Source organism: Salvelinus sp. IW2-2015, linkage group LG33, assembly GCF_002910315.2.
Source record: "Salvelinus sp. IW2-2015 linkage group LG33, ASM291031v2, whole genome shotgun sequence".
Lineage (NCBI taxonomy): Eukaryota > Metazoa > Chordata > Actinopteri > Salmoniformes > Salmonidae > Salvelinus > Salvelinus sp. IW2-2015.
This window is the reverse complement of record NC_036872.1, coordinates 7527486-7554853: the sequence shown is the minus strand read 5'-3', so window position 1 is coordinate 7554853 and position 27368 is coordinate 7527486. Positions and strand designations below refer to the sequence as shown.

At 44.4% G+C, this 27368-nt stretch overlaps 1 protein-coding gene across 3 annotated transcripts in view; it reads right to left on the bottom strand.

Moving 5' to 3' along the window:
* LOC111957802 (rap guanine nucleotide exchange factor 1) overlaps positions 1-27368 on the bottom strand; it is a 51414-nt gene that overhangs the window by 3645 nt on the left and 20401 nt on the right. Inside the window, exons 2-24 of one of the 3 annotated variants that reach the window (XM_023978818.2) lie at positions 21843-21988; positions 21453-21631; positions 21076-21232; positions 20804-20892; positions 20524-20679; positions 16793-16919; positions 16487-16664; positions 15037-15561; positions 12008-12210; positions 8612-8752; positions 8148-8240; positions 4249-4325; positions 3963-4068; positions 3395-3470; positions 2930-3014; positions 1953-2045; positions 1524-1709; positions 1241-1325; positions 1055-1149; positions 826-904; positions 602-703; positions 350-447; positions 65-193 (exon numbers count right to left, since the gene is read on the bottom strand). In XM_023978818.2, the coding sequence (XP_023834586.1) occupies positions 65-193; positions 350-447; positions 602-703; positions 826-904; positions 1055-1149; positions 1241-1325; positions 1524-1709; positions 1953-2045; positions 2930-3014; positions 3395-3470; positions 3963-4068; positions 4249-4325; positions 8148-8240; positions 8612-8752; positions 12008-12210; positions 15037-15561; positions 16487-16664; positions 16793-16919; positions 20524-20679; positions 20804-20892; positions 21076-21232; positions 21453-21631; positions 21843-21988 (3205 nt within the window). The remainder of the gene's footprint in view (positions 1-64; positions 194-349; positions 448-601; positions 704-825; positions 905-1054; positions 1150-1240; positions 1326-1523; positions 1710-1952; positions 2046-2929; positions 3015-3394; positions 3471-3962; positions 4069-4248; positions 4326-8147; positions 8241-8611; positions 8753-12007; positions 12211-15036; positions 15562-16486; positions 16665-16792; positions 16920-20523; positions 20680-20803; positions 20893-21075; positions 21233-21452; positions 21632-21842; positions 21989-27368) is intronic. The other 2 variants (XM_023978819.3, XM_023978820.2) reach the window with 2 other exon arrangements.

Below are 27368 nucleotides of genomic sequence, written 5' to 3'. Positions count from 1 at the left end.
TACTTTCCACAAGGAATAGTTCAAAATAGAGTTCTCCCAGATCTGTTGGCCACTATATACGTACACTTGCTGGAAGCGCCTCATGCTGTCCAGGATATTGAACTGCTGCCAGCGCTTTGAGAAGTTGACCTTCCCGTTGATGAGGTCAGGGTTGCCCAGATGGACAAAGGTTAAGTCCTGGAGGATAAGTCCCCTATGTGTCGTGTGGGAAATAAACAAAACAAGAAACAGTCAGTACAATAAAGACGAGAAATACACAGTAAGCAATACATATTGGAGATGTGCAAATACATTTGTGTCACTTGTGACAAAGTGCATATACACCTTCCAACCCAGCAGTTTGACTTACAGGTATGGTATACATGGGGGCTCCACGTCTGCCAGTGCCGCTCGGTAGGCCCGGAACGACGAGGAACTGTCTATCAACGTGCAGTATTCCTCTAGGCCCTGTAAACAGAACAGTGACAGCCATGTTAACCTCAAACACAACACATGTAGAGATTTAATCTTACAGTAAAGTGCTGCGAAGGAAAGATTAACAATAAACCAAGTGTTCCAGAGCAATCTTTGGACATCTATTAGACAACACAGTCCAACTCACCTCTGAGGTTGTTTTCTGCCATTCCAGTCTTCGGATGGGAGCCGAATCCAAGGCAGATAATATTGCCAAATACGAGTTGAAATTATTTAGCTTCCGTAAGTGCTGCAAGACAGTGAAGGGAAACCATCTTAAAATGCACTTGAGAATTTGTTGCTTTTTTAACAAACCCTCCCAATACCACTGTTTTGCACATTCTTAAGTATCCACATTTCAAACAGGTATACCTTCATTATTTTGATGAATTTAAGGAGGAGCTTTTCTCGGTCCTGGGCTTTCTCCTGCAGAATGATTATGGAGCGTACCCTGAGGGAGACACGAAGGAGGAGAGATGCATCAGTTTGTCATCACGTTCTCCAGACCTGGCTGCTTTCCTATCGGAGAGGGCAGTGAAGTACTGCAGGGACGAAGAGAAGCACTGTGGTGACTAAGTTAAGATTTGGGGCTCAGGCTTACCAGTATGACATGTTGTTAAAGTGCTCTGTGAATTGTGTGAGGTTGGGACTCTTTTCCTCGTTCTGCTCCTTAGCCCAAAGCAACACCTCAGGGATCTGTGTAGAGGGAGACAGAGTCACACGAATAAGGACTTTTTAGAGAGGGGCAGCATATGCAGGAGGAGAAGGACATGCTTGGATGCGTTACCTCAATTTTGTAGAAGAGCTCCGCGTCCAGGAGAGTTAGCTGGTCAGCAATCTCGTGACTGCGGAAATCATGCAGGGTCCCCGGTCTAAAGACAACGGAAAAAGTAAATATGGCCAGAGTTAGAACTAGACACTCTGATACATTGATGTTCAGAAAACAACAAAGAATTCTGTTACTGTTGCGGAGCTGAACATTTCTAAATGGTAGCTTTCTCTGAAACAATACAAAATGCAAGGTTTGAGCTGTCACAGTATTCTCCTGCACGAATTGTGGGCGGGCCTACCTGGCAGCGACACCTCGCGCGGCCAGTGGTTTAAGGGAGTTGGTGTAGCGCAGCAACTTCCTCTGCTCCACCTTGTCCAGGATGTTCTTGCGGAGCACGCGGGCCAGGCTCAGCTCACCGTTACACACCAGCCTGAACACCAGGTCCATCAGCTGCTTCAGGATGTCCTCCGTCATCTCCACCAGACTGACACACGCACACAGTTCCAAAGCCGAGGGAACGGAGGGATATGAGAGTGGTGGTGAAGGAGAAAAAAAGACAGGAAAAAGACACGAGGCGTTTAATTGAAAATGAATCATAACCAGTTAAGCCCTCCCCCCTTTCGCAAAAGGAAATGCGAATAAGAATCAGGACATGAAAAATGGTCTTTGCAGAGTGTAGGTTTTTGATAGACAGTTTTCTAGTCAAATGACAGCCTAGGGAACTCACCACAGCTCATCCACCACACGGACCAGAACGAAGAAGGTGTTTTTGCTGACTCTCTTCTTGAAGGTGTCTGGGCTGTGACTAAATCTGGTGTATGTGTGGAGGGGTTAAGCGAAACAGTCTCCAATCTTATAGTATTCAGTGTTTACGTCTATCGTAAGGATTTTGCTTCCCATTCCCTATCGTCTCAACCAAGCAGGCCAACGTTGTTGAAGGAAGCTCTCTGTCCACATTAATCAAGGGCAAGCTACCAAAAATCTGTTTCTTCTCTACGTAGATAATGTTATGAATATGAACGCTGTGGTTCAAAACTTGTCAAAGTTGCACATTCATTTGTGTGTTCATCCTTGCATAAGGTCAAGCAACACGTTACCGGTCCTTCGCTGATCCAGGTGAACCCCCGAAATGAGGAAATATGTTTTAAGCATGTAGTGGTTCTTAGTTAATATAAGATGCTTTAGCAGCTGTATTTAGCATAACAAGGGCCATCGTTGCATTTGACTGCTCGCTAAACTAAAGACCGCACAACGTTTGCTCGGTAACACAGCTCTCGAAACATTCAAGGTCCTGACAGCTACATATAGCGTTGTTCTGGCATCTGAGAAAAATTCTATTTAGCACATTTGAACAGCTTCTTATCTCGTATTATTTCGGAATTTCTCCGGTCCAGTACATAAGCTGCTTTCTGCAAGCATGGACAACGGAACATGTGTAACAATTGTAACCAAGGTCTAACAACCTCAACTAGGGGAAATGACCCAAAATGCACTATGATTTCAAAATTGTACCTTTTATTTATAATATGTAATTAATGTGCAACTTTTACACGTTTTAACCCACACAGTGTTCATATTCATAAAATGATCTACGTAAAGATGTTGAAACTAGGCCGTTTCGTTTCCTGGGTCACAGAATAGTTTTTCTGAAGCCTTTTTTTGGTGAGTGGCCCTTGGACGACATGTGAAGCATGGAAAGGATATCTGTAGTGCAGCTTTTTGATGAGGTCCTCGGGGGTTATAAATGTTCTGTACGTCGTCAGGAAAGCCTCACAGTACAAGACAAGATCTGGAAAAGAAGACGCCACAGGAGATCACTAAATATCCTCTCATTTGTCAAGAGCTCCCATCTGAGGGAAGGAAAGTCTGGGTCTATTACGGAAAAAAGACGTATTATTGACAGTAACACATTCAACTTCGGTAGGTCACCACTAAATAAACATCAAAAAACCTACTTGGTTTTATATGCAAAACATTGGCATACAAAAGCATGACATACAGTGCAGTTGATTCCAGTAATTATGAGGTATAGAAGTAGGAGGGTGGGGAGAGACCCGCCCTACTGAGTGGACACAGACCACATGTACTAGTCTCCTCTGGGGGATGTGTGTGTCTGTGTGTGTGTGTGCGTGTGTGTTTGTGCGTGTACGCTACGGAGGTCATACATACCTTTGCGGTCTGTTTCTGTGGCGTGGACTAATAAAATATCCCCCGATCCGGCTCGGACATCTGGACCGTCGTCGCTCTGGTATCACACGGACAGATGAAAAAGTTGTACGGGGAGAGAGGATTAGCCTAAGCGTTGACTTCGTGATGAGTCCCAGCGTAGCCCTACGAGTGACTATCCTGATTAAACCGTACCGACAATATAGAAAAATATGTTTTGAAAAGCCAGACTTGTTAGCCGTGAGAGGGTTATCTATAAGGAGATATGCACTACTAAAGCCGGTCTGACCTTGCCATGCCAACTCTAGCTTTTCGCCGATAATAACATACTTATCATCTACTGTGAGATTGTAACATTGAGTTACAGAGGCATGGGGTAGCAGAGGACAGGCTCTCTGTAAGCAGCTTTGGGGTGGAGGCTTATTTAGTATTATGAGTATCCTTCTTGTAGATTCCTATGAAGTGTCTCATAGAAAGAGGCCTTTCCTGTGATTATAAACGGATTGAGCTGCAAGAGCCTCGAGGTAAAATGGACTGACCCGCAATAGTAGAAACTAAGAAGCACGTTTACCTTCTGCTTTAGTGTTATCCGGGACATGATCTCCATGTGATCGATGAGGGAAAGTTCATCTGTCTCCTCGCTACTCGGCCCTTCTTCTGAGGACTTTTGCCTTCGGCTGAGAGCGAGAAAAAAGAGAATAACAAAAAGGGGGAGGGGGAGGAGGGTGATTTAAGATGCAATATCAAAATCATTATAGGTTCACTTGTCGAACCCTTCCTATTGTCAATCGAGAGTAGGAACAATGGAGAATGATGAACTAACAGAAGGGACAGTTCGCCATGGCATGGACACTTACCTGTCATTGCACGTGTCCGTGCACAGTGGGTTCTCTGAGGCAGTGTCCTCCAGTGAGTCATCTATGGCGGATGAGTCCTGACAATGACACACAACGTAGTTAGGACAGGGACAGGTCTCGCACCAAATCCAGCAGCCTGAGTTCATGTTCATTAGGGCACGCAATGGAAAACATTTGAAGTGGAATACTAAAATGTGAGATTCTCATTGGACATTTCTATCCCTGTTTCAGTACATGTTCTTCTGTTTGGTGCCTAATGAACATGACCCCGAGGTCATGTTAAAAGGTGAACATGCTTTCTTAGTTAAGGTAGATGTGATCGTATGTTACGCTGTTTAAGCAACTTAGTATTCAGTGAGTTGTTCAGTCAGGTTTGGGTAAAACAGGCAATGGTAGTTCACACACTTTCATTATCAAAATGCTGTATGCATACATGCATAACTCCAGCCTTACTTCTCTAGTGCAAGTGTAACAGTAAATATACAGCTAAGAGAAATGGTTCGAATCGTTTCCCCCACCTTTTATTTTTCTGACAGGGGATTTTAGAAACACTTCAAATATATTTTTTGTGTACTGTAGGCTTACCCTGGCATGACGTTTTGATAACTGTGTAAATCTCTCTAGGACAAGGTGACTTTTATCAATATATTCACCTGTATTTACCCCCCCAAAATGAAATGCTAAGAGAGATTGACATGGTTATCAGAACGTCACGCCAGGGTAAGCCTACATGAAACACAGCCTTTAAGTGTTTCTTAAATTCCCTGAGGGAAAAATTAATGGTGGAAAAAGAATTGGAACCATTTCCTAGTTTGACTGCTAGGTTTTATGGGTATTATGACACCTGCACTGTGGGGCTCTATACAGTGCCTTCAGAAACCATTCACAGCCTTAGACTTTTTCCAAATTTTGTTGTGTTACAAAGTGGGATTAAAATGGATTTAAATTGCATTTGTTTGTCAATGATCTACACAAAATACTCTGTAATGTCAAAGTGGAAGAAACATTTTTTACAAATGTTAGAATTTATGAAAAATAAAAACACTAATATATCTTTGTTGGATAAGTATTCAACCCCGAGTCAATACGTTGGAATAGCTCCATTCCGTTTCTTTTTATCCTGAAAAACTCCCCAGTCCTTAACAATTACAAGCATACCCATAACATGATGCAGCCACCTCTATGCTTGAAAATATGGAGAGTGGTATTCAGTAATGTGTTGTATTGGATTTGCCCTAAACATAACACTTTGTATTCAGGACAAAAAGTGAATTACTTTGCCACATTTTTGCAGTATTACTTTAGTGTCTTGTTGTAAACTTGTTGAAATATTTTTTATTCTGTACAGGCTTCCTTCTTTTCACTCTGTCAATTAGGTTAATATTGTGGAGTAACTACAATGTTGTTGATCCATCCTCAGTTCTCCTATTACAGACATTAAACTCTAACTGTTTTAAAGTCACAATTGGCCTCATGGTGAAATCCCTGAACGGTTTCCTTCCTCTCTGGCAACTGAGTTAGGAAGGCCTCCTGTATCTTTGGAGTGACGGTCTATTGATACACCATCCAAAGTGTAACTTAACCATGATCAAACAAATATTCAATATATGTTTTTGTTTTGTTTAGTTTTTTTTACCCCTCTAACAATAGGTGCTCTTCTTTGCGAGGAATTGGAAAACCTCCCTGGTCTTTGTGCTTGAATCTGTGTTTGAAATTGACTGCTCGACTGAAGGGCATTACAGATAATTGTGTATGTGGGGTACAGAGATTCAAAATCATGTTAAACACTATTATTGCACACAGTGAGTCCATGCAACTTACATTATATATACAAAAGTATGTGGACACCCCTCAAATTAGTGGATTCGGATATTTCAGCCACACTCGTTGCTGACAGGGGTTTATTATCCAGCCCACAGCCATGGAATCTCCATAGACAAACAGTTGCAGTAGAATGGCCTTACTGAAGAGCTCAGTGATAGGATGCCCCCTTTACAACAAAGTTCATTCTGCCTTGCTAGAGCTGAGAGCTAGAGCTGTCCCGGTCAACTGTAAGTGCTGTTATTGTAAAGTGGAAACGTCAACAACAGCTCAGCCGCAAAATGATAGGCCACACAAGCTCACAGAACGGGACCGCTGAGTGCTGAAGCCCGTAGCGCGTAAAAATCATCTGTCCTCGGTTGCAAAACTCACTACCGAGTTCCAAACTGCCTCTGGAAGCAACGTCAGCACAATAACTGTTAGTTGGGAACTTCAAGAAATGGGTTTCCATGGCCGAGCAGCAGCACACAAGCCTAGAATCACCATGCATAATGTCAAGCGTCGGCTGGAGTGGTGTAAAGCTCGTCGCCAATGGACTCTGTAGCAGTGGAAATGCGTTCTCTGGAGGGATGAATCATGCTTCACCATCTGGCAGTTCAAAGGACGAATCTGGGTTTGGCGGATGCCAGGAGAACACTACCTGCCCGAATGCATAGTGCCAACTGTAAAGTTTGTTGGAAAAGTTTGATGGTCTGAGGCTGTTCTTCATGGCTCAGGCCCCTTAGTTCCAGTGAAGGGAAATCTTAACGCTACAGCATACAGTGACATTCTAGACAATTCTGTGCTTCCAACTTTGTGGCAACAGTTTGGGGAAGGCCCTTTCCTGTTTCAGCATGATAATTCCCCCGTGCACAGAGGTCCATACATAAATGGTTTCTCGAGATTGGTGTGGAACTTGACTGACCTGCACAAAGTCCTGACCTCAACCCCATCGAACACCTTTGGGATGAATTGGAACGCAGACTGCGAGCCAGGCCTAATCGCCAAACATCAGTGCCCGACCTCACTAATGCTCTTGTGGCTGAATGGAAGCAAGTCCCTACAGCAATGTTCCAACATCTAGTGGAACGCCTTCCCAGAAGAGTGGAGGCTGTTATAGGGGGACCAACTCCCTATTAATGGCCATGATTTTTGGAATGAGATGTTTGACGAGCAGGTGTCCACATACTTTTGGTCATGTTGTGTATTATGAGAACATTTTTACTCCGGAATTTATTTAGTCTTGCCATAACAATAAGGGGTTGAATACTTACTAACTCAAGACATTTCAGCTTTTCTTTTTTAATGAGTTTGTTAACATTTGGAAAAAACATGATTCCACTCTGACATTATGGGGAATTGTGTTTAGGCCAGTAACAAAATCTGAATTTAATACATTTTGAATTCAGGCTGTAACACTACAAAATGTGGAAGAAGTCAAGGGGTGTGAATCATTTCTGAAGGCACTGTACGTACACCCATCTCCACCCCAAAAGGATATGCACTAAGGGGCCAGTATTTATTTTTATGTGGGGAGAACTGAGTGAGAATGACTTAAACTGGGCGATTAGTCATTTTATTGGATTATATCATCCCTGATAAAAGGCCTGATGGAAGAAGTGAAGTACAGGGACGAAACACAAAAGCCATTAATGCTTCCAGTTGAAATGAGTTACTACGATCTGGACCTGACCCAACGCTCGGAGACAACCACCGGTGGCTTTAACGGCCAAATGTCAAGTATAAGAACGTGATAAAATGTCTCACTGTGACTTGGAGACAAACCCTCATTCAGACAATGACAGGAGGTGACTTTGGTGTGCTTTGAGGTTATAGTAGGACATGGGGACAGTCCAGTGGCAGGGGGGTTTGGAAAAGGAGGACAACCCATGGTAATGTACAGACAGTCAGCGAAGCAGGGCATGCCAAGCGGTCGAAGAGACGGTGAACCCTGAGAAGTCAGGTCGAGTTCAAAATGGGGTTAGATTGTGAGGTCCGTTGTCAGTCATGGTGCACTGTGTTTGTGAAAGCACCCCTCTCTCTCTCCGCTCTCTTCTTTTTCTCATGCCGCCTCTCTCTGCTAAGGCTACGCTACTTACTCGGCGGGAGAGCGGCCCGTCTCCTTTGGCTTGGCTGGATGAGTACAGATTGACGTACTCTCCCTCCCCGACTTCCTCATTAGCGCTTTCACTCTACGGAGGAAAAAGGAGGACAGCAAAGAGAATGACAGAAATGCCAGGAAAAAGCAAATGTGAAAAAAAGAAAGTATACTGCGAATGCGAAAGCTGCTCGCAGTAAGCCGGACAAAACAAACAAGTAGCTATATCATCTCAAGTGAAACCACTAAGAACCAATTGTTCCAATCACCACAGCATACATAGGCTACAGCCTGTTTTTTTCTTTTCACTTAAGGCTTGGCCTATTTTCAAGGATAAGAACATCACGTTCCTGACATTGAAACAATGTTTAGAACCTACTCTAGATCCGCCCCCCCCCCCAAATCGAACGCTTCACAGACAATCCCATTGTCAAACACTTGTCACAACACACAGCTAGGGCTCACCAAAGAGGTTTGACGAGTGTCAGAGAAAGAAGAGTCAGTGGGAAGGCAGACTGCAAGAGAGCCACCAGAGCTGTCCAGTGAGCCGTTGGCCACCAGCACAGGGTCAGGGCTGCCAGTGCCCGGGGCAGCTAGGTCCATGCTCTGCGATTGGTGGACAATGGGAGAGTGGGAAGAGACAGATGAGAGGAGGTATGGAATGGAAGACTGGCAGAGAGGCGCAAAGTCCTGAGAATAGGACCGGAGAATTGTCTTATGCTGAGTGAGCGAGGGCGAGAAAAGAGGGAAAGAGAAAGAGAGATTAAGGTCAAACCTACTCGAGAGATGTAAAAGGTTAAAGAGTAAAAATGTGAAGAAAAAAATAAATAATTGAAAGAAGGCATTCTTGCCATCAGAAAACAATATGACTGTAGGCTATATTGTGTATATGACTGGTTAGTCAGTGGCTAGAATTCCTATTCCAACTCAGTCTCTTCAAAATGACATTTTCACAAAATGTGCTTGTTGTAAGTCTGTTGTAATATCTGTTGAATATCCCATGCATATGGGTTTAATTGCAACAAGGATAAACCGTTCTTCAGCAAGAACATTCATCCTCGTCATTGCTCCAAAATTACATCATTAGGCAGAAAAGAATAGTGAACATGCATTTTGATAGGCTTGTATACTTTAATAATCACGGATTGGGTTCAAGAGCCAGTTTTGAAAAGGAATGATATCGGTTGATTCAAATAACTGTAATACTCATACTGGTCTGAATCATCTTTGATCTGTATGCATTGCATGTGCCACATTTCACAAACGCTGGATGAAAAAACACATGTTAAGTGCATCCTTTCTCTCTGACAACGATTGTCATTAGGAGTGTGTAAACATTGAGAGGTCTGGCAGAGAGTGAAGATTGAAAGTTGGTTTGTCAGTGTGTGCGTATTCTTTTGCCTCAGATACTCCCTTATTAGCAGCCGAACACGTCGTGTACAACGGCTAATAAATTAACTCGCTGGATTATTAGTTCTAAAAGCAGGAGCGGAGCAGAACAGGGTTCAACTAGTATTGGTTTTTCTGCACTCGATCCAGGTTGCCTGGTGCAGTGGGACGAGTGGAGCACACCACAACCTGCATAAAACGCCCATCTGGCTCTCCAGGCAGCATAGAGCCAGATCATGTAGAGAGGTAGTCCCATTTCTACACTAGACAAGTTCAATGAAACTCCCCCTTTCTTTTTATTTAGCACCGCACTTTAGCCCTGACTTGCCTGGCTAAATAAAGTTCAAACATAGAAAGTTATAGAAAGAAAAATACTATTTGAAGTCAAGTCTGTTGTAGAGAGTGAGCAGAGAAGCAGATATAGAGAGACAGACAGGCAGACAGGCCCATTGAGTGTCACTCACCATGGGAATGGTCAGGGAGGCCTGGTGGCTCAGGAAGGAGTTAGAGACGGACATGCTGAGCGCAGACCCCACCTCCTCCACCACCGCAGCCTGCGACTGCTGGCAGGTGGCAGGAGAGAGAGGATGAGGACAGGAGAAGAGGGAGACGCAGAGTGGAGGCCTGGAAGAGGGGGGGGGGGGGGGAAAGTAGACAGAGAGAGCAGAGAGCACGAGATGCGACGAGACGAGATGAGAGCAGAGAGAGAGAGAGAGAGAGAGAGAGAGAGAGAGAGAGAAAGAGAGAGAGAGAAAGAGAGAGGAGCAGAGATAAAGTGCAGTGGGAGATGTTAGTTAGCGGAAGAAGACGTAGGTTTACGCAGATAGTTAAGCACACAATAGAAGCAGCAGGAAAGAAGAGGATTGACGGACTAAAATACTGTTACAGCAGACAAAGCGTTAAAGTAGAGTCACACTAGTCCTAAGCGTTCTCTAATATTCTACGGTTACCTCAGTATTACGAATCGCTCTGATGGAGAGTGGGCTTTCCAGAAAGAAAAAAAGGAATGAGATTTGATGAGTGCAATGGAAAATAAGCAACAACAAAAAACGGAAGAGATTGGACAGTAAAATCAAATGCAAAATTTGAACACAACGTCATGGCAAAAGGGAAAACGTAGAAACGTTCTCCATCTCATACATGACAATTGCAGTGAGTTAGGGAGGGAATGGACATTTCAGACCCGAGACCACATATAGCAACACCACATGCTTTACCAGAGAGAGCTAGGCCTGAATGAGATTCATCGACCATACAATTTTCACACTCGGCTGGGTACTCGACAGCAATTTAAAATACTTTAGCTCAGATTCCATATCCTATATATTGTATATAATTGACAAACTAATTACTGTTGCAGTTCAAGCTATGCCTACATACTGTGCAAAGCAGGTGACTGGCCTAAACGTACAGAACTAGCTACTTTCTCAGCTTTGGACCAGTTGTAGGTGGACTTCCTGCTCGGGGAGAAGTCTATTCATTCCGGCAATCAGAAAGTACACCCAGTGGACATGACTTATCAACAGCCAGCCCAGAAACAACTTTTTGATGACATGAAACACAAAACACCCTTTCCTTGCCCTCCCTACATCTATAGCTTCAAATCAATCCTTGTTTTCTTTCCCTGCTCCAGAGAGATTTTTGTGATGTAAATAGTCTTAATCTACACCCAATATGTACTCGGATGCAGTAATCCCGAAGACCAAACAACAGAACGTGTAGAAATGTTTCTCACATTTTGATCTGCTTTAGATAGTGTGTAAAAAAATATTTGTAAATCGTGGATAAACCTTGAGCACGGATATCCTCATTTATATCAATTACTTTTTCGAACCATGAATGTCTGGTACGGAGATAATGGCATTAAATTGAACATGGGAAGTGAACTACTACAGCCCTGCAGAGGTCTCAAACGATCACAACAATAGCAAAAATGATGAAATCAAAGACAAGCCTTGTGGTGGGATGTAAGATGGGACGTCATGGAGAGTGATGAACTAGTCTGTACAAAAGGCCAATCGTCTTATGCCATCCGGTACTTTTTTTTCCTGTGACAGAAATCGTAGCAATTTCAATTCTACCATAGAACTGATTGTAAATCTGATGCTGAAAAAGCATTTAAATGGATTTTTATGTATAGAAGTAGTGTTGGGAGATGTTTTACCACTACCAAGGGCTCTGCAGCATCGCTTGCCATTTGGATGTTCAGGACTTTCAAATCACCCTGCTTTTCTTCCTCCATTATATATGCATGGGATAAAACATTATGGACTCACCCGCCACTCAATCTTACAGACTTGGAACAATATATCATGAGAAAATTAGTTACTTTAAATGTATATGCATTGGGCATAGTAAGCGGTGGATGTGCATGTACAGGGTGGGCTGGTGTACTGTACGCTGTGCTACTGATGGGTGTGAGGCCTCGGTGTGGCTTCAGTGTGTGAGGTGAGCTGTTGGGCTGTAGCTCACCAGCTGCCTCTGTTTGGGTGGCAGTGCCGGGGGTGGGAGGGGCTCGTGAACAGAGTCATTGCTGCTATACGAGTCGTTGAAGCTGTAGACTTCCTGGAAGCGCTTGTTGCGTTGCTCGTAGATGCTCTCGCTCTGCGGTGTCTGGTAGAAGAGTGAGGGCTGGGGCTCCGAGTAGTCCTCCACAAACTGCATGTACTTCAGTACTGTGGGAGCGAGGTGCACACACACACACACACACAAACACACACACACACACACACAAAATCATGACAATACGTTAGCAGATGACAATAACAGTGTCCTTCTGAGTATCTCAAACCGTATAACAATGTTTTTTTAATCTACATGTCAAACGTTGGTTTAAAACTGAGAACTTCTCTCTACCCTGTAAATTCTAACATTGGAAAATGAAAGTTGAATGAAGAATATTCATTAAGTAAATTCAATTCAAACCCGCTCCACTTAAAAACAAGAAAAGCATATTTTGGGGGAAATGAGGGCAGTCCCCGACCCTCAAAAAATCTTGGTCGACCGAGAGTCGTCCTGTTCTTTCGACCAATAGATTGGTCAAAATGTTTAAACTTATTTTTCCATACACAGACAAACAAACCCTATGTGTTTGAATAAAATAAATAAAATGCATTGAGCTTGTCTGATGCTTTAAGCACACTGTTTAATTAAATAATTAAGACACAAAAAAATTACCCAATAAAGACCACGTTGGTCACACTGTGTTAAAAAAAAATGACAGCAAGGGCCTGTGTGACTGGCGCATGTTGTCTCACTCACCTGCCTACTGAAAAGGCACCACAGCACAGCAAGTGTTTATTGCAAGTGTTTATCTGAATGAACTCTTTGGCCTGAGTGGCAAGTGTCACTTCTGGAGGTAACCTGGCACCATCCAATTTGTAAGTCGCTCTGGATAAGAGCGTCTGCTAAATTACTTAAATGTAAATGTAAATCCCTACGGTGAAGCATGGTGGTGGTGGCAGCATCATGCTGTGGGGATGTTTTTCAGCGGCAGGGACTAGTCCAGATCGAGGGAAAGATGAACAGAGAAATCCTGGTCTGAGTACAGAGAGATCCTTGGTGAAAACCTGCTCCAGAGCGCTCAGGACCTCAGACTCGGGTGAAGGTTCACCTTCCATCAGGACAACAACCCTAAGCACACAGCCAAGACAATGCAGGAGTGGCTTCGGGACAAGTCTCTGAATGTCCTTGAGTGGCCCAGCCAGAGCCCAGACATCTCTGGAGAAACCTGAAAATAGCTGTGCAGCAACACTCCGCATCCAACCTGGCAGAGCTTGAGAGGATGTGCAGAGAAGAATGGGAGACACTCCCCAAATACAGAGGTGCCATACCGAATCGATGCTGTAATCGCTGCAAAAGGTGCTTCAACAAAGTACTGAGTAAAAGCTCTGAATAGTTATGTACATTTTATATTTCAGCTTTTTTGTATAAATTAGCAACAATTTCTAAAAACCTGTTTTTGCTTTGTCATTACGCGGTAATGTCTATAAATCGATGAGGGGGAAAAAAACAATTTAATCAATTTTAGAATACGGCTGTAACGTAACAATGTGGAAAAAGTCAAGGGGTCTGAATACTTTCCGAAGGCACTGTATGTGGATGATGTATAAAGCCAGGCACATTTAACAGTTAGGCTATTGATTAAAGACCTAATTAGGTTGGGGTTTCCTCTCTCCTCGATTTTCTTAGACATTTAGGCAAGGGCTGTTTCCTCGTCTCTGCTGCTGCTGCCTCCGCCACGTTGTTCTCAATCCCAATATGCTGGTTAACTTTGTTATTATGCACACAGCAACATGGGGAAAGGTGGCAATTCTACAGCGCATTTAAGATTACGTTTCAGAACCACAGACAGCGACCGTATCCAACGCGGGAGAAAGCCCATTTGTTATAAAACATTTGATTTATTAGTGTTGCACCATTATTTTTATATAATATAACCATATACAATTTCAGTATCCGGTCTTAAGAGCGATGGACTGTGCCATCCCAGTGGCTGCCGCAATGGATCAATCCACCGAGAGGCGCGAATCAGACTGATGTCTTGTGCACCATGACAAAAGTAAAATAAGTTGCAACTGCCCAACTAAAGATATCTTGGTCGACCAACAGCCAATCGACCAGTCGACTAGATGGGGTTAGCCCTAGCAGAAACCCTGACCATTTAGTTATTAGAATAGTGCTCAGCTGTTGGAAATCTAAATAAACAGGGGAGGCACAAGTGCAGCACAATCATGCTGGTCCTGGCTGTAAGCTCTTTATAGTGTGGCTCCATATGGGGAACGGGCTGATTATCATTAATGGCCACCCCTCAACACCTCCGCTGAGAGGGTCAATCAGCACATGCTCATTTGCTGCACTGCCCGGGAGAGTCCACTCCTCTATTCACCCACACAATCCATCAACAAATGTATTATTCCATGTGAGCTCACATCAGTGTTTCCCTCCGTGCGTGCGTGTGTGCGTGCGTACACACTGATGACAGAGCCCGAGGGCCAGCCTGCAGCACAAACATGAAGAGCATAGAACTGCCAACTGATCTCTATTCAGCAGCATGTCCAACATGGCAGACCCATTGTGATGGTCTAGCTAGCTAGCATCATCATCATCATCATCATCATCATCATGTCCTGTCCAACATGGCTGACCCATTGTGATGGTCTAGCTAGCAGCAGACAGAGGGTTGAGAGCAAGGTGGAACAACAAAATCCTACTGGAACATAAGTATGGCAGACCTGCCAGGGATTATGAGCATGTATCAGACAGACACACCAGGCGAATAAGGTCCCTAGTCTGAACCCAGCCACACCTTATATGATACAGAGAGAGAGAAAATATAAGTTTTGTTTAATACTATGGTTTTATCATTCCATTACAGCAGGAGGCACGCATGTGTATTTCAGACATAACTAAGGGACCTAGTCCGGTGTAATTGGGGCTATACCCTGGGCTTCTAAACTCTGGTATCAGCAGAGTTTGTGTAATTGGCGTCAGATACTCACTGTGGCGGCTCTTCTTCTCGGGGAGTGGGGGTGGACTCTGGGGGACGTCTGCCATCTCGCTGGCACAGAACTCAGACACAAACCCATCGCCGGCGTGGCACAGGGTCATGGGCGAGACGCCAGGCGTGAACAGGGGGAAGGGGGGCACAGGCGGCATGTCCTCCTCCATGAGGTTGTCATACTGGGACGGGTGGCGCTCGAAGGAGACACGCCAGGAGGAGCCAGAGTAGGAGCCGTCGGAGAAGCCCGAGCTGGCCCCGCTGCGGCGCTTCTTTTCTGGCAGGGCGGGGGGCGGCAATGCGGGAGTCATGCGGGAGTAGAGGGGGGACACGGAGCAGCCCTGGAGGGGGCTGAAGTGTGGCTGTGCCAGCGGCGGACCGGGTCCAGGGCAGGGGGAGGAAGACTCGCTGTGGGACTCAGGCAGGGGGCTGAGGCACGCTCCCACTGGCACAGGAGTCATCTGCTCCAGGCTGGACAGGTCCTGGTGCAGGAAGTCGTAGTCCGGGTCGTAGTGGTCTGTGGTGTCTGTGGTGAGAGAGAAAAGACAGGGAGGGACAGGTGAGTCACCGGTTAGAGCACTGAAAACAAACCTCAGTCACTTCGGCATAAAAAGCACTTTTCTCTACAAACCCCACTCTAAACAACAAAAACACAACTAAGACATTGGTGAAAACCAATTTCATTGGAGGGAGAGTTATGATTTCACAAAAGGTTTTGAGGTGCGAGCAACGTGTGTGAAATTGATCCGTGGCACGTGTCAGTTGATCACAATTGAGAAGGCACAACACGGCTTGCTTCTCCTTCGTCTGAGAAAAGTGCCACCGGATGACTTGGCGCAACATTGGTATCCCCAACCCTCACTGCTTGTCCCTGGTTCCACAATGTGACAGCCATGGTTTTACAGCTTAAGACTTTTTGAGGCTGCGCCTCAATAGCGCCACCTCTCATCGTCTCTGGACGGCTAAAACTAGGCAAATTCTCAGAGGGCATCCACCATATTGCTTTCCCCTCTGCTATCCTATGTTTTCAGACCAGTGCAGATGAAGGAGGAGGCTGCTTAAAGACTATTGAGATGCAACCTCTGTCTTGTCTCTGCTCACATCTCGTGAGCCTCGCTCTGTGCTGCTGGAGGCGGCAGGAACAGGAAGCCCCCTGCCTGCATGTGTCGATTTGGTTCACGCATCCGCAGCAGCTTGTTTCCACTGTTGTAGTGGTCTGTGAGCCACATTAAGACAACCTGTGGTGGGCCCTGTGGCGACCGAGGTGCATACACACCTTATCAAAAGAGACAGGCCTCTCATGCTGGGCTCATGGTGGCTCCTCTCTAACCATCTGTGAAGTCAGTGCTGAAACATGTACTGTAACTTTTGTGTGTTTGTGTCGTGTGTGTTTGTTGTTTCGTGTGTCCGTGTATGGGTTTCGTGTGTGTGTGTGTGTGTCAGGCTCTCACCCAGAGTCTCACAGCTGGTGTTGCGTGAGCATTGTCCACTGTCCACTGTCCAGGACAGCTGCTCGTCCGACTTGCTCAGCTTGCCCATGCTGTTGCAGGGCGACAGGCGCGGCGACTCCCCTCCGTACGAATGGCTGCCCCCTGAGAAGCGCCGCTGCAACGCGTCCACCTCGTACTCCTGCCGACCAGAGAGCGGGACCAGACCCCTTATTAGCCACGGCGTTTGTCACAACACGTTTGTCAGAGCATTTGATGAAAAGACACAATGGCACAAAAGAAGTTAACAGTGCAACAAAGCTACTCTACCTGTTTGTGGAGGCCGGTGCCCATGTGAAGACCGGCGCCACTGGTGGCGTGGCTCATGGGGGCCACCACTGCCACCCGGGTGGGGGAGGGCGCCGACTGGCGCTTCTTTGGAGGGAGAGCTGGAGGACTGGAGGGGGAGGAGAAGGGGGCATCATTTCAATATGAGGCAGTGTGCAACGTTCCCACTGTCCAGTATTCCAAAAGCCAAGCATGCAGCTCTAGCCACAGTACAATGACTGATCCACTTCTTCTGTGTGTATGTACTGCATGTATGGTGAAGGGAGGTGGGGAAAAGACTGCACTGACACTGGCCTGGGGGGGGGGGGGGGTTGAGAGATAGGAGGACAATAGCTGACACACTCCGAGAGCCTTCTGTAGTAGCAGCACAATGGAAAAGTGTGTAGTGCATGTGTCACTGCCTGGCTGCTTTTCCCCTCCGCAAACAGATAGCGGTGGGGAGAGCAGCAGCTACTGAACTGTTTCCACACCGCAGTGCACACAGATGGCCCAATGACAAGAGGGCATGTGGAGAATGCAGGCAGGCAGCTGTGGTGGTGAGGAGGTGGAAAAGGAGGAGGATATCCTATCTGCCAGTAAGGCAAGGGTCAATGACAGCCCCCAGGAAAGAGGACAAAAATAAATTATGACACAAAAAAATAAAAAATAAAATCTGCAGTGTGGCGCTGCGTAAGACACAGAGACTGGTGCAGAGTACCTTCTGCTGGCAAATTCAGAGAATTAGTGTTTGTATGATCGGAGCACCAGGAAAGGCAGAGAGCCTTTTGTATTTAGGGAAAGGGGGATACCTAGTCAGTTGTACAACAAAGCATTCAACTGAAATGTGTCTTCCGCATTTAACCCAACCCCAAATTTATAAGGATGTGCTGCTGTGTGTGGTGGGCTCTAGAATCTAATGTGGTCCATTTCCATCCGTTGTCGTGTCTCTCTGGCTGTGAGCTCACCAGCCTCTGTCGAGCCCAGTTTCTCAGAAAAGAAATTTGCCTCAGAGACAGTGCTGCACAAACGGAAGTTTAATCTCTGACACCTCTCTTTACTACACCCTTCAAAGACCATAAAGCCTTCTAAAGAATTAAGACTATTTATAGCCCAGTTACCCAGCTACCACTCTTGACTTCTTGTAAAGACATGAGCGACAAGCATGTTGGCCTGTAATCAAAGCGCATTCAAAGTTATGAGCGGTAAACAGTGCCTTCAGAAAGTATTCACACCCCTTGACTTTTTCCACATTTTGTTGTGTTACAGCCTGAATTTAAAATTGATTACATTGAGATTTTGTGTCACTGATCTACACACAATACCCTATCATGTAAAAGTGGAATTATGTTTTTAGAATTTTTTTACAAATAAAAAATGAAAAGCTGAAATATCTTGAGTCAATAAGTATTCAACCCCTTTGTTATGGCAAGCCTAAATTACTTCAGGATTAAAAATGTGCCTAACAAGTCACATAATAAGTTGTGTGGACTAACTGTGTGCAATAATAGTGTTTAATATGATTTTAATGACTACACCACATATGTACCCCCCCCACACACAATTATCTGGAAAGTCCCTCAGTCAAACAGTGAATTTCAAAAACAGATTCCAACCACAAAGACCAGGGATGTTTTCAGATGCCTCACAAATTAGGGCACTTAATGGATGATAAAAAAAAGGAAAAAAGAAGCAGACATTAAATATCATTTTGAGCATGGTAAAAGTTATTATTTACACTTTTGGATGGTGTATCAATAGACCCAGTCATTACAAAGTAACAGGCGTCCTTTCTAATTCAGTTGCTGGAGAGGAAGGAAACCGCTCAGGGATTTCACCATGAGGCCAATGGTGACTTTAAAACAGTTACAAAGTTTAATGGCTGTGATAGGAGAAAACTGAGGATGGATCAACAACATTGTAGTTACTCCACAACACTAACCTAAATGACAGAGTGAAAAGAAGAAAGCCTGTACAGAATAAATATATTCCAAAACATGCAAACTGTTTGCAATAAGGAACTAAAGTAATACTGGACAATCATTATGTTTGGGGTAAATCCAACACATTACTGAATACCACTCTTCATATTTTCAAACATGGCGGTGGCTGCATCATGTTATGGGTATGCTTGTCATCGGCAAGAACTAGGGAGTTTTTTAGGATAAAAAGAAAAGGCATAGAGCTAAGCACAGACTAGGTCCTGAAGGAAAACCTGGTTCAGTCTGCTTTCCAACAGACACTGGGAGACAAATCCATCTTTCAGCAGGACAATAACCTAAAACACAAGGCCAATAATAACCTGGAGTTACTTATTAAGATGACATTGAATGTTCCCTGACTGGCCTAGTTACAATTAACTTAAATCGGCTTGAACATTTTTATTTAACTAGGCAAGTCAGTTAAGAACAAATTCTTATTTACAATGACGGCCTACCCCGGCCAAACCCGGATGACGCCGGGCCAAATTGTGCGCCGTCCTATGGTACTCCCAATCATGGCCGGATGTGATATAGCCTGGATTGGAACAAGGGACTGTATTGACGCCTCTTGCACTGAGAAGCAGTGCCTTAGACCACTGCTCCACTCGGGAGCCCATTTATGGCAAGACTAGAAAATGGCTGTCTAACAATGATCAACAACCAACTACACAGAGCTTGAAGAATAAAAAAAATAAAAAAATGGGCAAATATTGTACAATCCAAGTTCGCAAACCTCTTAGAGCAGGGCTCTCCAACCCTGTTGCTGGAGAGCTGTTCCTGTTGGTTTTCACTCCAACCTAATTAGCACACCTGACTAATAATTAGCTGATTGATAAGCTGAACCAGGTTAGTTACAACTGGGGTGGGAGTGAAAACCTACAGGAAGGTAGCTCTCCAGGAACAGGGTTGGAGACCGCTTAGAGACGTACCCAAAAAAGACTCACAGCTGTAATTGCTGCCTAAAGGGAATCCAACATGACTCCGGGGGTTGAATACTTATCTAAATATATCAGTGTTCTATTTCACATTTTAAAAAGTTAGCATTTTTCTTCATATTTGATGGAGTATTTTGTGTAGATCGTTGACCAAAAATAACAAACCAATTTTAAATCCCACTTTGTAACACAACAACATTTGGAAAAGGTCAAGGGGTGTGAATACTTCCTGAAGGCACTGAACATTCTTTTGTGATGTTGGCGGAGACTACAAGAGAGCTGTGTGCTCAGCTCTCTGCAGGCCTAACGAGTATACAGATGGGGACTTGAGTCAGTGGCTAAACAGTGAATTGTGACGTGGCTAGAACTCTGCATTTACTTCAGTTAAGACTTGACTCTGACTTGTGCTGTGACATCAAATGTTCTGAGAGTTATCAATGACTGAACAAAAAGGTAGTTATTATCACACACTGATCTTAGGAAGGGTTAACCCCCCCCCCCCCCCACACACAAATTTCCTTGGTGGCAAAGGTTGGATGAATAGTAATTTATCGGCGTAGTAACGACCCCCACCTCACGACCCGTGTAACCTCATGCTGATGCACCACCCAATTTCAAAATTGCACCTTATGCATTCTATTACAACTTTCAAGAGTAAGTTGTAAGTTGTAATAGAGTTGTAAGTTGTAAAAATACAAAATAAAGGGCTTTCAACTTACTCGCCCCACCGACCCAGGCGCACCCCACAGTTTGGGATCCACTGAACCACTGTTTGTTAGAGCTATGAAAAGGACACCATCTCTATGAAATGAGCTCTTACTTGTGTTCAGCCATCTTTACGCCAGGGAGAGGGGGTTTCGGAGGGGCCACCTCCTCTGCTTCATCCTCAGTGGGTTCAGTCAAGACTTCCGTAGATTGGGTTGTGGCTGAACTCTTGTCCAGACTCTCCTTCTCTTTGGCAGGTGGCTCTGCAGCGCTGTGGGTATACGAGTTGTATACAGGTGTTGTTTACGTTGTGTACAATTTCCTCAGAGTGTAAGACGTGTTCAGTACGGGTTAAAGTGGAGGAGTGTGACTGACATCCTCTGTGGCTCACTCACCTCTCAGTCAGGGCGGCCGGTGGCACTGGTTTGACAGGAGATGTAGGGGAGGGATGCTCCTGTTTCTCGATGGTCAGTTTCACCAGCTCCTGTGGACAATCACCGTGTGCAGTTATTAAATGCGAGCCAACTTCAACATCTCTTCCCCACAGAGTAACAGGTACTCGACTAGCTACTGTTTCCCCAAAAAACATAACATGCATTAATTGTTACAAATCATTTGTGACGTCGCATATTTCATGTTCGTTTGTTTTTTGGTATGCCAACTTTACCTTAACACCGTCGAGCACTGCCTTGATCACAGTGGTGACGGTAACGATGGTTTCTTTATCTTCCAGGTTGACCCCCTCCAGCATGACTTGGTCGGACCAGCGAATGAGATTGCCCAGACTCTGGTACACACGGTTAAGACAAGATGACACCGCTGAACTGGGAACAAGCAAGAGGAAAGATTAGGCTAACAGACGTACAAAAACTGATTCTGTATTAGGCTTTGAAGGTTTCTTACGATTGCAACCCTATAAAACAAATAAATCGTCAACCTTAAAATGTCATTTGGCTGGAAACCTCGTCTCATGTCAATTGAAGCGTCGTCTTAAAACACACAATGGGCGAGCTCCAGATATACATCCCCGTGGGCCAGACTCACCTGTGCTGGATCCTCGGTTCCACTTGGACTAAAGGCAGGATGGCCTCCAGGACCTTACTGGCAGAGCCTGGTAACATCTCCAGCACCTTCTTGTCCACCACCATCTTGTCAATGATGGTCTTGAAGTAACGCAAGGCACTGACCACGTCTTTCTCATGCTCCTCTAACCGACTCAGACCCTGCAAAAGGAAGCCAACATGAGAGCAATCCTGAACATGGTGGTGCATCTTGGTTATGCGATTATTGCATAATGTGAGGCTTTATCACTCTGCCGTCAGTCTCATTCTCTGGTTTCTTGTAGGATATAAATGAACAACTAATTGCACTTATGAGATGGACACAGCAAAAGCTTGAGGCCTATGTAGAGGGAGAAACAGACATTTAACAAACCTTGTTAGCAGGTTTCTCTGCAGTCTTGACGCTATGTTCTAAAGGTGGCTTACTGACTTTCTTTGAGGGTGTCCTTTTGATTTTGGGAGAGTGGAATTTGTCCATAAGCTTCATGGTGAAGGAAGACAAATGGGAGCGTTGGGAGTCTGAGGAGGAGAGGGAAAGCGAGAGGGAGAATTAAGAGAATAGCCTAACTTTCATTATCTACAGAGTGTGAATTGAGAGAACCCTTGTTAGAAATTCACTTTCTGATACATCACACATACGGAAGTTTCATTTAAATGTTACATGATTTCAGACTTAAGCACAACCTCTCACAATGCTCAGATATAAGAAATAAGCCAGTAAAAATGTGTTGTCAGAGTGAGATAATAGAAAACTCATGAACACTAATTAGTCAAAACAGCATTATACGAATGAGAGCATTGTAGATCTGTCTTCATTTCAAAAACCATGTACAGTTCTTCAGCTGTATGAAAATAATGGTTACCCACAAAACCTGAAATTAATTTTAGGCTAAATTGACCGTTTTTCCAAGTCAACTGCATCAAAAGGCCCAAATGAACACCTTTAGCAACTCGTACAGACACAGGCGCTGGGACACACTAGGCAGGTTTCCATTGACCCAGGTTTATTCAACAAAAAGCAATGCTGCAACAACATTGCGACATGGGTAAATGCAAACAGCAACTTCAGGAGAAATGTTATCTGTTCAACAGGGGTGCATTTTTCTTTTGTCGAACTTTCTATATTATGACAAATGATGAACAACGTTTTTTGAATAAATTAGGATCGGCCCAAAAATTCTGAAGGAACGCGGTCATGTGATGTCATCACATAACTATTAGGGCCAGGACAATACCAGTATCACTATACCCATTAGTATCATGGCAAGGAAACAAAACAAAGAGGATTTCACTTTTTTTTTAGGAAAACAGCCCTGGAAACAAATATCATGATGGTGTCATCCAGAGTTACATTTATTTTCCAGGCATTAGCACTGAATATTTTACATCCAGCAGGTTTTTAAAAGGACCAAAGTGTTTGGACTGTGTCGTATTTCCATTTTTGCCATTGAAAAAAATACTGCTGTACTGGTATCGTCACAGACTTAGTAATTATAAACCTCCACATTAATATTTCAAAACCTTTTTGATTTAGCTTATTTTTAGACATCGACAGTAACAATATACTCTTCAAACATGTCACATTTCCAGAATAGGCTCTCTGGTAGTTTTGATAATATTTCCCTTTAAAACCAGACTATTTAAACAGAAGTAAAATCTTGTTTGACTACAGACTAAATTGAACAGAGGGACTTAAGTTTCAAGTTAATGTCACATGCACAAGTACAGTGAAATGGCTTTCTTGCAAGCTCTAACTCTGATAGTCCGTGTAGCCATTTAGTTAGCCATTTAGCAGTCTTATGGCATGGAGATAGAAGCTGTTCAGGAGCCTGTTGGTGTCAGACTTGATGCAGCGGTAACCGCTTAGTGTGCGGAAGCAGAGAGAACAGTCTATGGCTTGGGTGGTTGGAGTTGAACTATTTTCCGGGCCTTCGTTTAACACCGCCTGACATAGAGGTCCTGGATGGCAGGGAGCTCGGCCTCAGTGATGTACTGGGATGTCTGCACCACCCTCTGTAGTGCCATTCGATAAAGGGCGGTGCTATTGCAATACCAAGCAGTGATGCAACCAGTCAAGATGCTCTCAACGGTACAGCTGATGCGCCTTCACGACTGTGTCTGTGTGTGTGGAACATTTTAAGTTCTTAGTGATTTGAATTTTTTGCAAGCTCTAACCCCAACAATGCAGTAATCAATAACAATGTAATACTAAAAATAACAAGGTAGAACAAAAACACACGAGATATAAAAAGAAGAACAAAGCCAAGGAACTTGAAGCTCTCGACCCTCTCCACTGCAGCCCCATCAAAGTGGATTGGGGTATGCTCGCCCCGCCCCGCCCGTTTCCTGTAGTTCAAAATCCGTTCCTTGGTCTTAGTTACATTGAGGTTGTTGTTCCAGCCCCACACTGCCAGGTCACTGACCTCCACCCTGTAGGCTGTCTCATCGTCACAGGTGATCAGGCCAACCACCATTGTGACGTCAGCAAACTTGATGATGGTGTTGGGGTCGTGCATGGCCACGCAGTCGTTGGTGAACAGGGAGTACAGGAGGTGACTTAGCACACACCCCTGTGGGGCCCCCATGTTGAGGGTCAGCGTGGCGGAGGTGATGTTGCCTACCCTCACCACCTGGGGTTGGTCCGTCAGGAAGTCCAGGATCCAGTTGCAGAGGGAGGTGTTTAGTCCCAGGGTCCAAAGCTTGGTGATGCGCTTGGAGGGGACAATGGTGTTGAACGCTGAGCTGTAGTCAATGAACAACATACTCACATAGATATTCCTCTTATCTAGGTAGGTGAGGGCAGTGTGGAGTGCAATTGAGGTGGTGTCATCTATGGTTCTGTTGGGGGGAATGCAAATTGAGGTGTCTGGGATGATAGAGTTGCTGTGTGCCATAACCAGCCTCTCAAAACACTTCATGATTACAGATGTGAGTGCTACAGGGCGGTAGTCATTGGAGCATGAAGCCTTTGAATTATTGGGAACAAGAATGACAGTGGCCATCTTAAACCATGTGGGGATTACAGACTGGGACAAGGAGAGGTTGATTGTCACTGGGTGTGTTGTCTCCGGCTAATTTCATAGACACTTGTCATGTAGCAATATAAAAACTAGGCATATGCATTTTATGATTCCCTTCCCCTGTGCAGTGCTTCCCAATGTGCGGTGGTTTCCACTAAAGCTCTATTAGTTCCACCTCAGTGCAGACCTGAGGGCAGATTGTGTGGAGCGCTGCACACCACACACCGCAACAGTCTGCCCCTGGAGACGCCCGTGGCAACAGCTTGTCTGCTCAACTCAGTCTTGCCTGAGCAGCAGTGGCCTTACATACACCGGAGTCCGGACACGTGTCCAATGGTAGCCAGGCATCATGCGCTAAGGACGACACATAGTGAACCTTGCAAATGGACACTGGGACACCAAAACAAATCAATGAAATACATTGGTGTCATGATTTCTGAATCTAGCACTGCATTCAGTGATAAAGAGTATTCATCCTCAGTATTCAGGACACAAGAGTGGGTGTGAATATAGTCCCACTAAAATAACTTTACCAGTGCTGAGTGATTTCAGTTTTTAAAATAACTAATTGACCACATCGGTTCAAGTAGTATATTTGAATTCCATTTAGTTCAGCGGTTTTGCTGTCCGTCAGCATGCTGTTTGTGCCATTTCTCTAGAGAGATCTCTTCTGTGGCATGTTGTCCAACTCATAATAGTTAAGTGCAGAAAACGTGATAATTAACTACAATGACCAGAATCCATTGTGCCTACAGCTGCCTGTTCAGCCAGAGCCCGGACTTGAACCCGATCTAACATCTCTGGAGTGACAAAATAAACTGAAAGATTATGCTTTGCAATCATCTATTCATCAAAAATCAACAGAAATGTAATTCCATAGTGCACGAAAAAAAAGCACAGCCCTAGCTTCAATAGCTGATGTTGCCCCCTTTGGCTGAAATAACTTAATGTAGCCTTTCTTGTAACTGTCTATCAGTCTCTTATATCGACTGGGAGGACTTTCCCCCCCACTCTTATTTACAGTACTGCTTCAACTGTGTCATGTTCGAGGGATTTCTTGCATGTACGGCCCACTTCAATCCCCCCCCACAGCATTTCGACAGGATTGAGATCTTGGCTTTGACTCTGCCATTCCATAACCCTCCATTTCTTATTTTTGAGCCATTCTGTTGTGGCTTTGCTTGTGTGTTTTGGATCATTGTCCTGCTGAAAGATCCATGTTCTGCTCAGCTTCAGCTTTTTGACAGATGGCCTTACATTCTCCTCAAGAATTCTCTGGTACAATATAGAATTCATGGTTGACTAAATGATGGCAAGTTGGCCAGGCCCTCATGCAGCCCCAAACCATAATGCCACCGCCTCCATGCTTTACGGTTGGTATGAGGTTCTTCTGTTCAAAGGCAGTGTTTCATTCTTGCCAAAATGGCATCTAGCATTGCGGCCAAACAACTCCACCTTTGACTCATCTTCCCAGAGCACATTGTTCCAGTAGTTTTGGTCTTTAGCCAGGTGTTGTCTGGTAAACGTCAGTCTTCTCTTGATATTCTTTTCTGAGAGCAGAGGCTTCCCGACCTACCATGTAGGCCAAGTTTGTGCAGTCTCTTTCTGACAGTTGACTCATGCACTTCGATATTGATTGTGGTAAGAGAGGCCTGTAGATCCCTTGATGTTACCCTGGGGTTCTTAGAGGCTTCTACATACGGTTGCAAAGGGTCAGAAACTTCCGGTAAATTTCCAGAACTTTTCCATGGGAAGTTAAGCCTTGGAATTTGGGGAATTTTGCTTAAATTCAACAATAAAAGTTAAAACCTTTTTTGTGGGATACACATAAGGCAATTCTAGCTCTTGTGGCAACTATCCCCAGTTCAATGGAATTGCAACACTCTGCATGCACAGTGCATTCTTCCATCACATGTACAGCTGATTCTCAAGATCTTGCAGACTAATGAGATGTTATTGAGCCCACACTACTACACTGTCTGAGCCAAGGACTACATGCTTTCTGGTAAGTTTTGATTACAATACTGGGTGGGGTGAATATATTTTATATGACACATGAATAACTAGTAAATAGCCTATAGTAAGTAGCCTACAGCAAAGTATGTTTAAATAATTTCTAACAATTTCTGCTAGTTAGATTTTGCTACCATGTGGGTTTTAGCTTGCTTGAGCCTGCTAACTGAGGAGTGTTAATTCACCTGTTTCCATACATGTTTCGTTTTAAAACATGTATCTTACAAAGGAGTTGTTTAATCTAACTGCTTAACTAATTATCTGTACATGAGATTGTATTTGGGTTTTGTTTACTCATTGTTTTCTAATCTTTACTGGAAAATGCCACGGGCACTATCTGATGTGTGGAGACATTTCACTGCAGCTAATGTAGAAGGAAAAGCTGTGTACATTTGCAAATTCTGTGCCAAATCATATGTGAAGAATGCAACAAAGATGCAGAATCATCTGGCCAAGTGCATAAATTTCCCTCAGCGCTCACAACAAGCAACCTCTGACAAAAGTCCCTCCTTCTATTTGAGGTGAAAATGATGAATCAGACACCTTATCGATAGCATCATGGTCTTCCTGGAATCAGAAGTTTTTGACTCAGAGGCACGTAGTCAGAGAAATGCTGATGAATTTCTTGCTCGAGCGGTGTATGCAACTGGTTCACCTCTGATGCTCACAGGCTACGTGTATTGGAAGAGATTTCTGAATGTTCTTTGCCCAGCATACACCCCTCCAACTAGACATGCTTTATCTACTCATTTGCTGGATGCAGAGGTCAACAGAGTTCAAGTGAAGGTCAAGCAAATCAGAGAGAAAGCAGACTATTGCAATCAACTCTGATGGGTGGTCGAATGTTCGTGGGCAAGGAATGATTA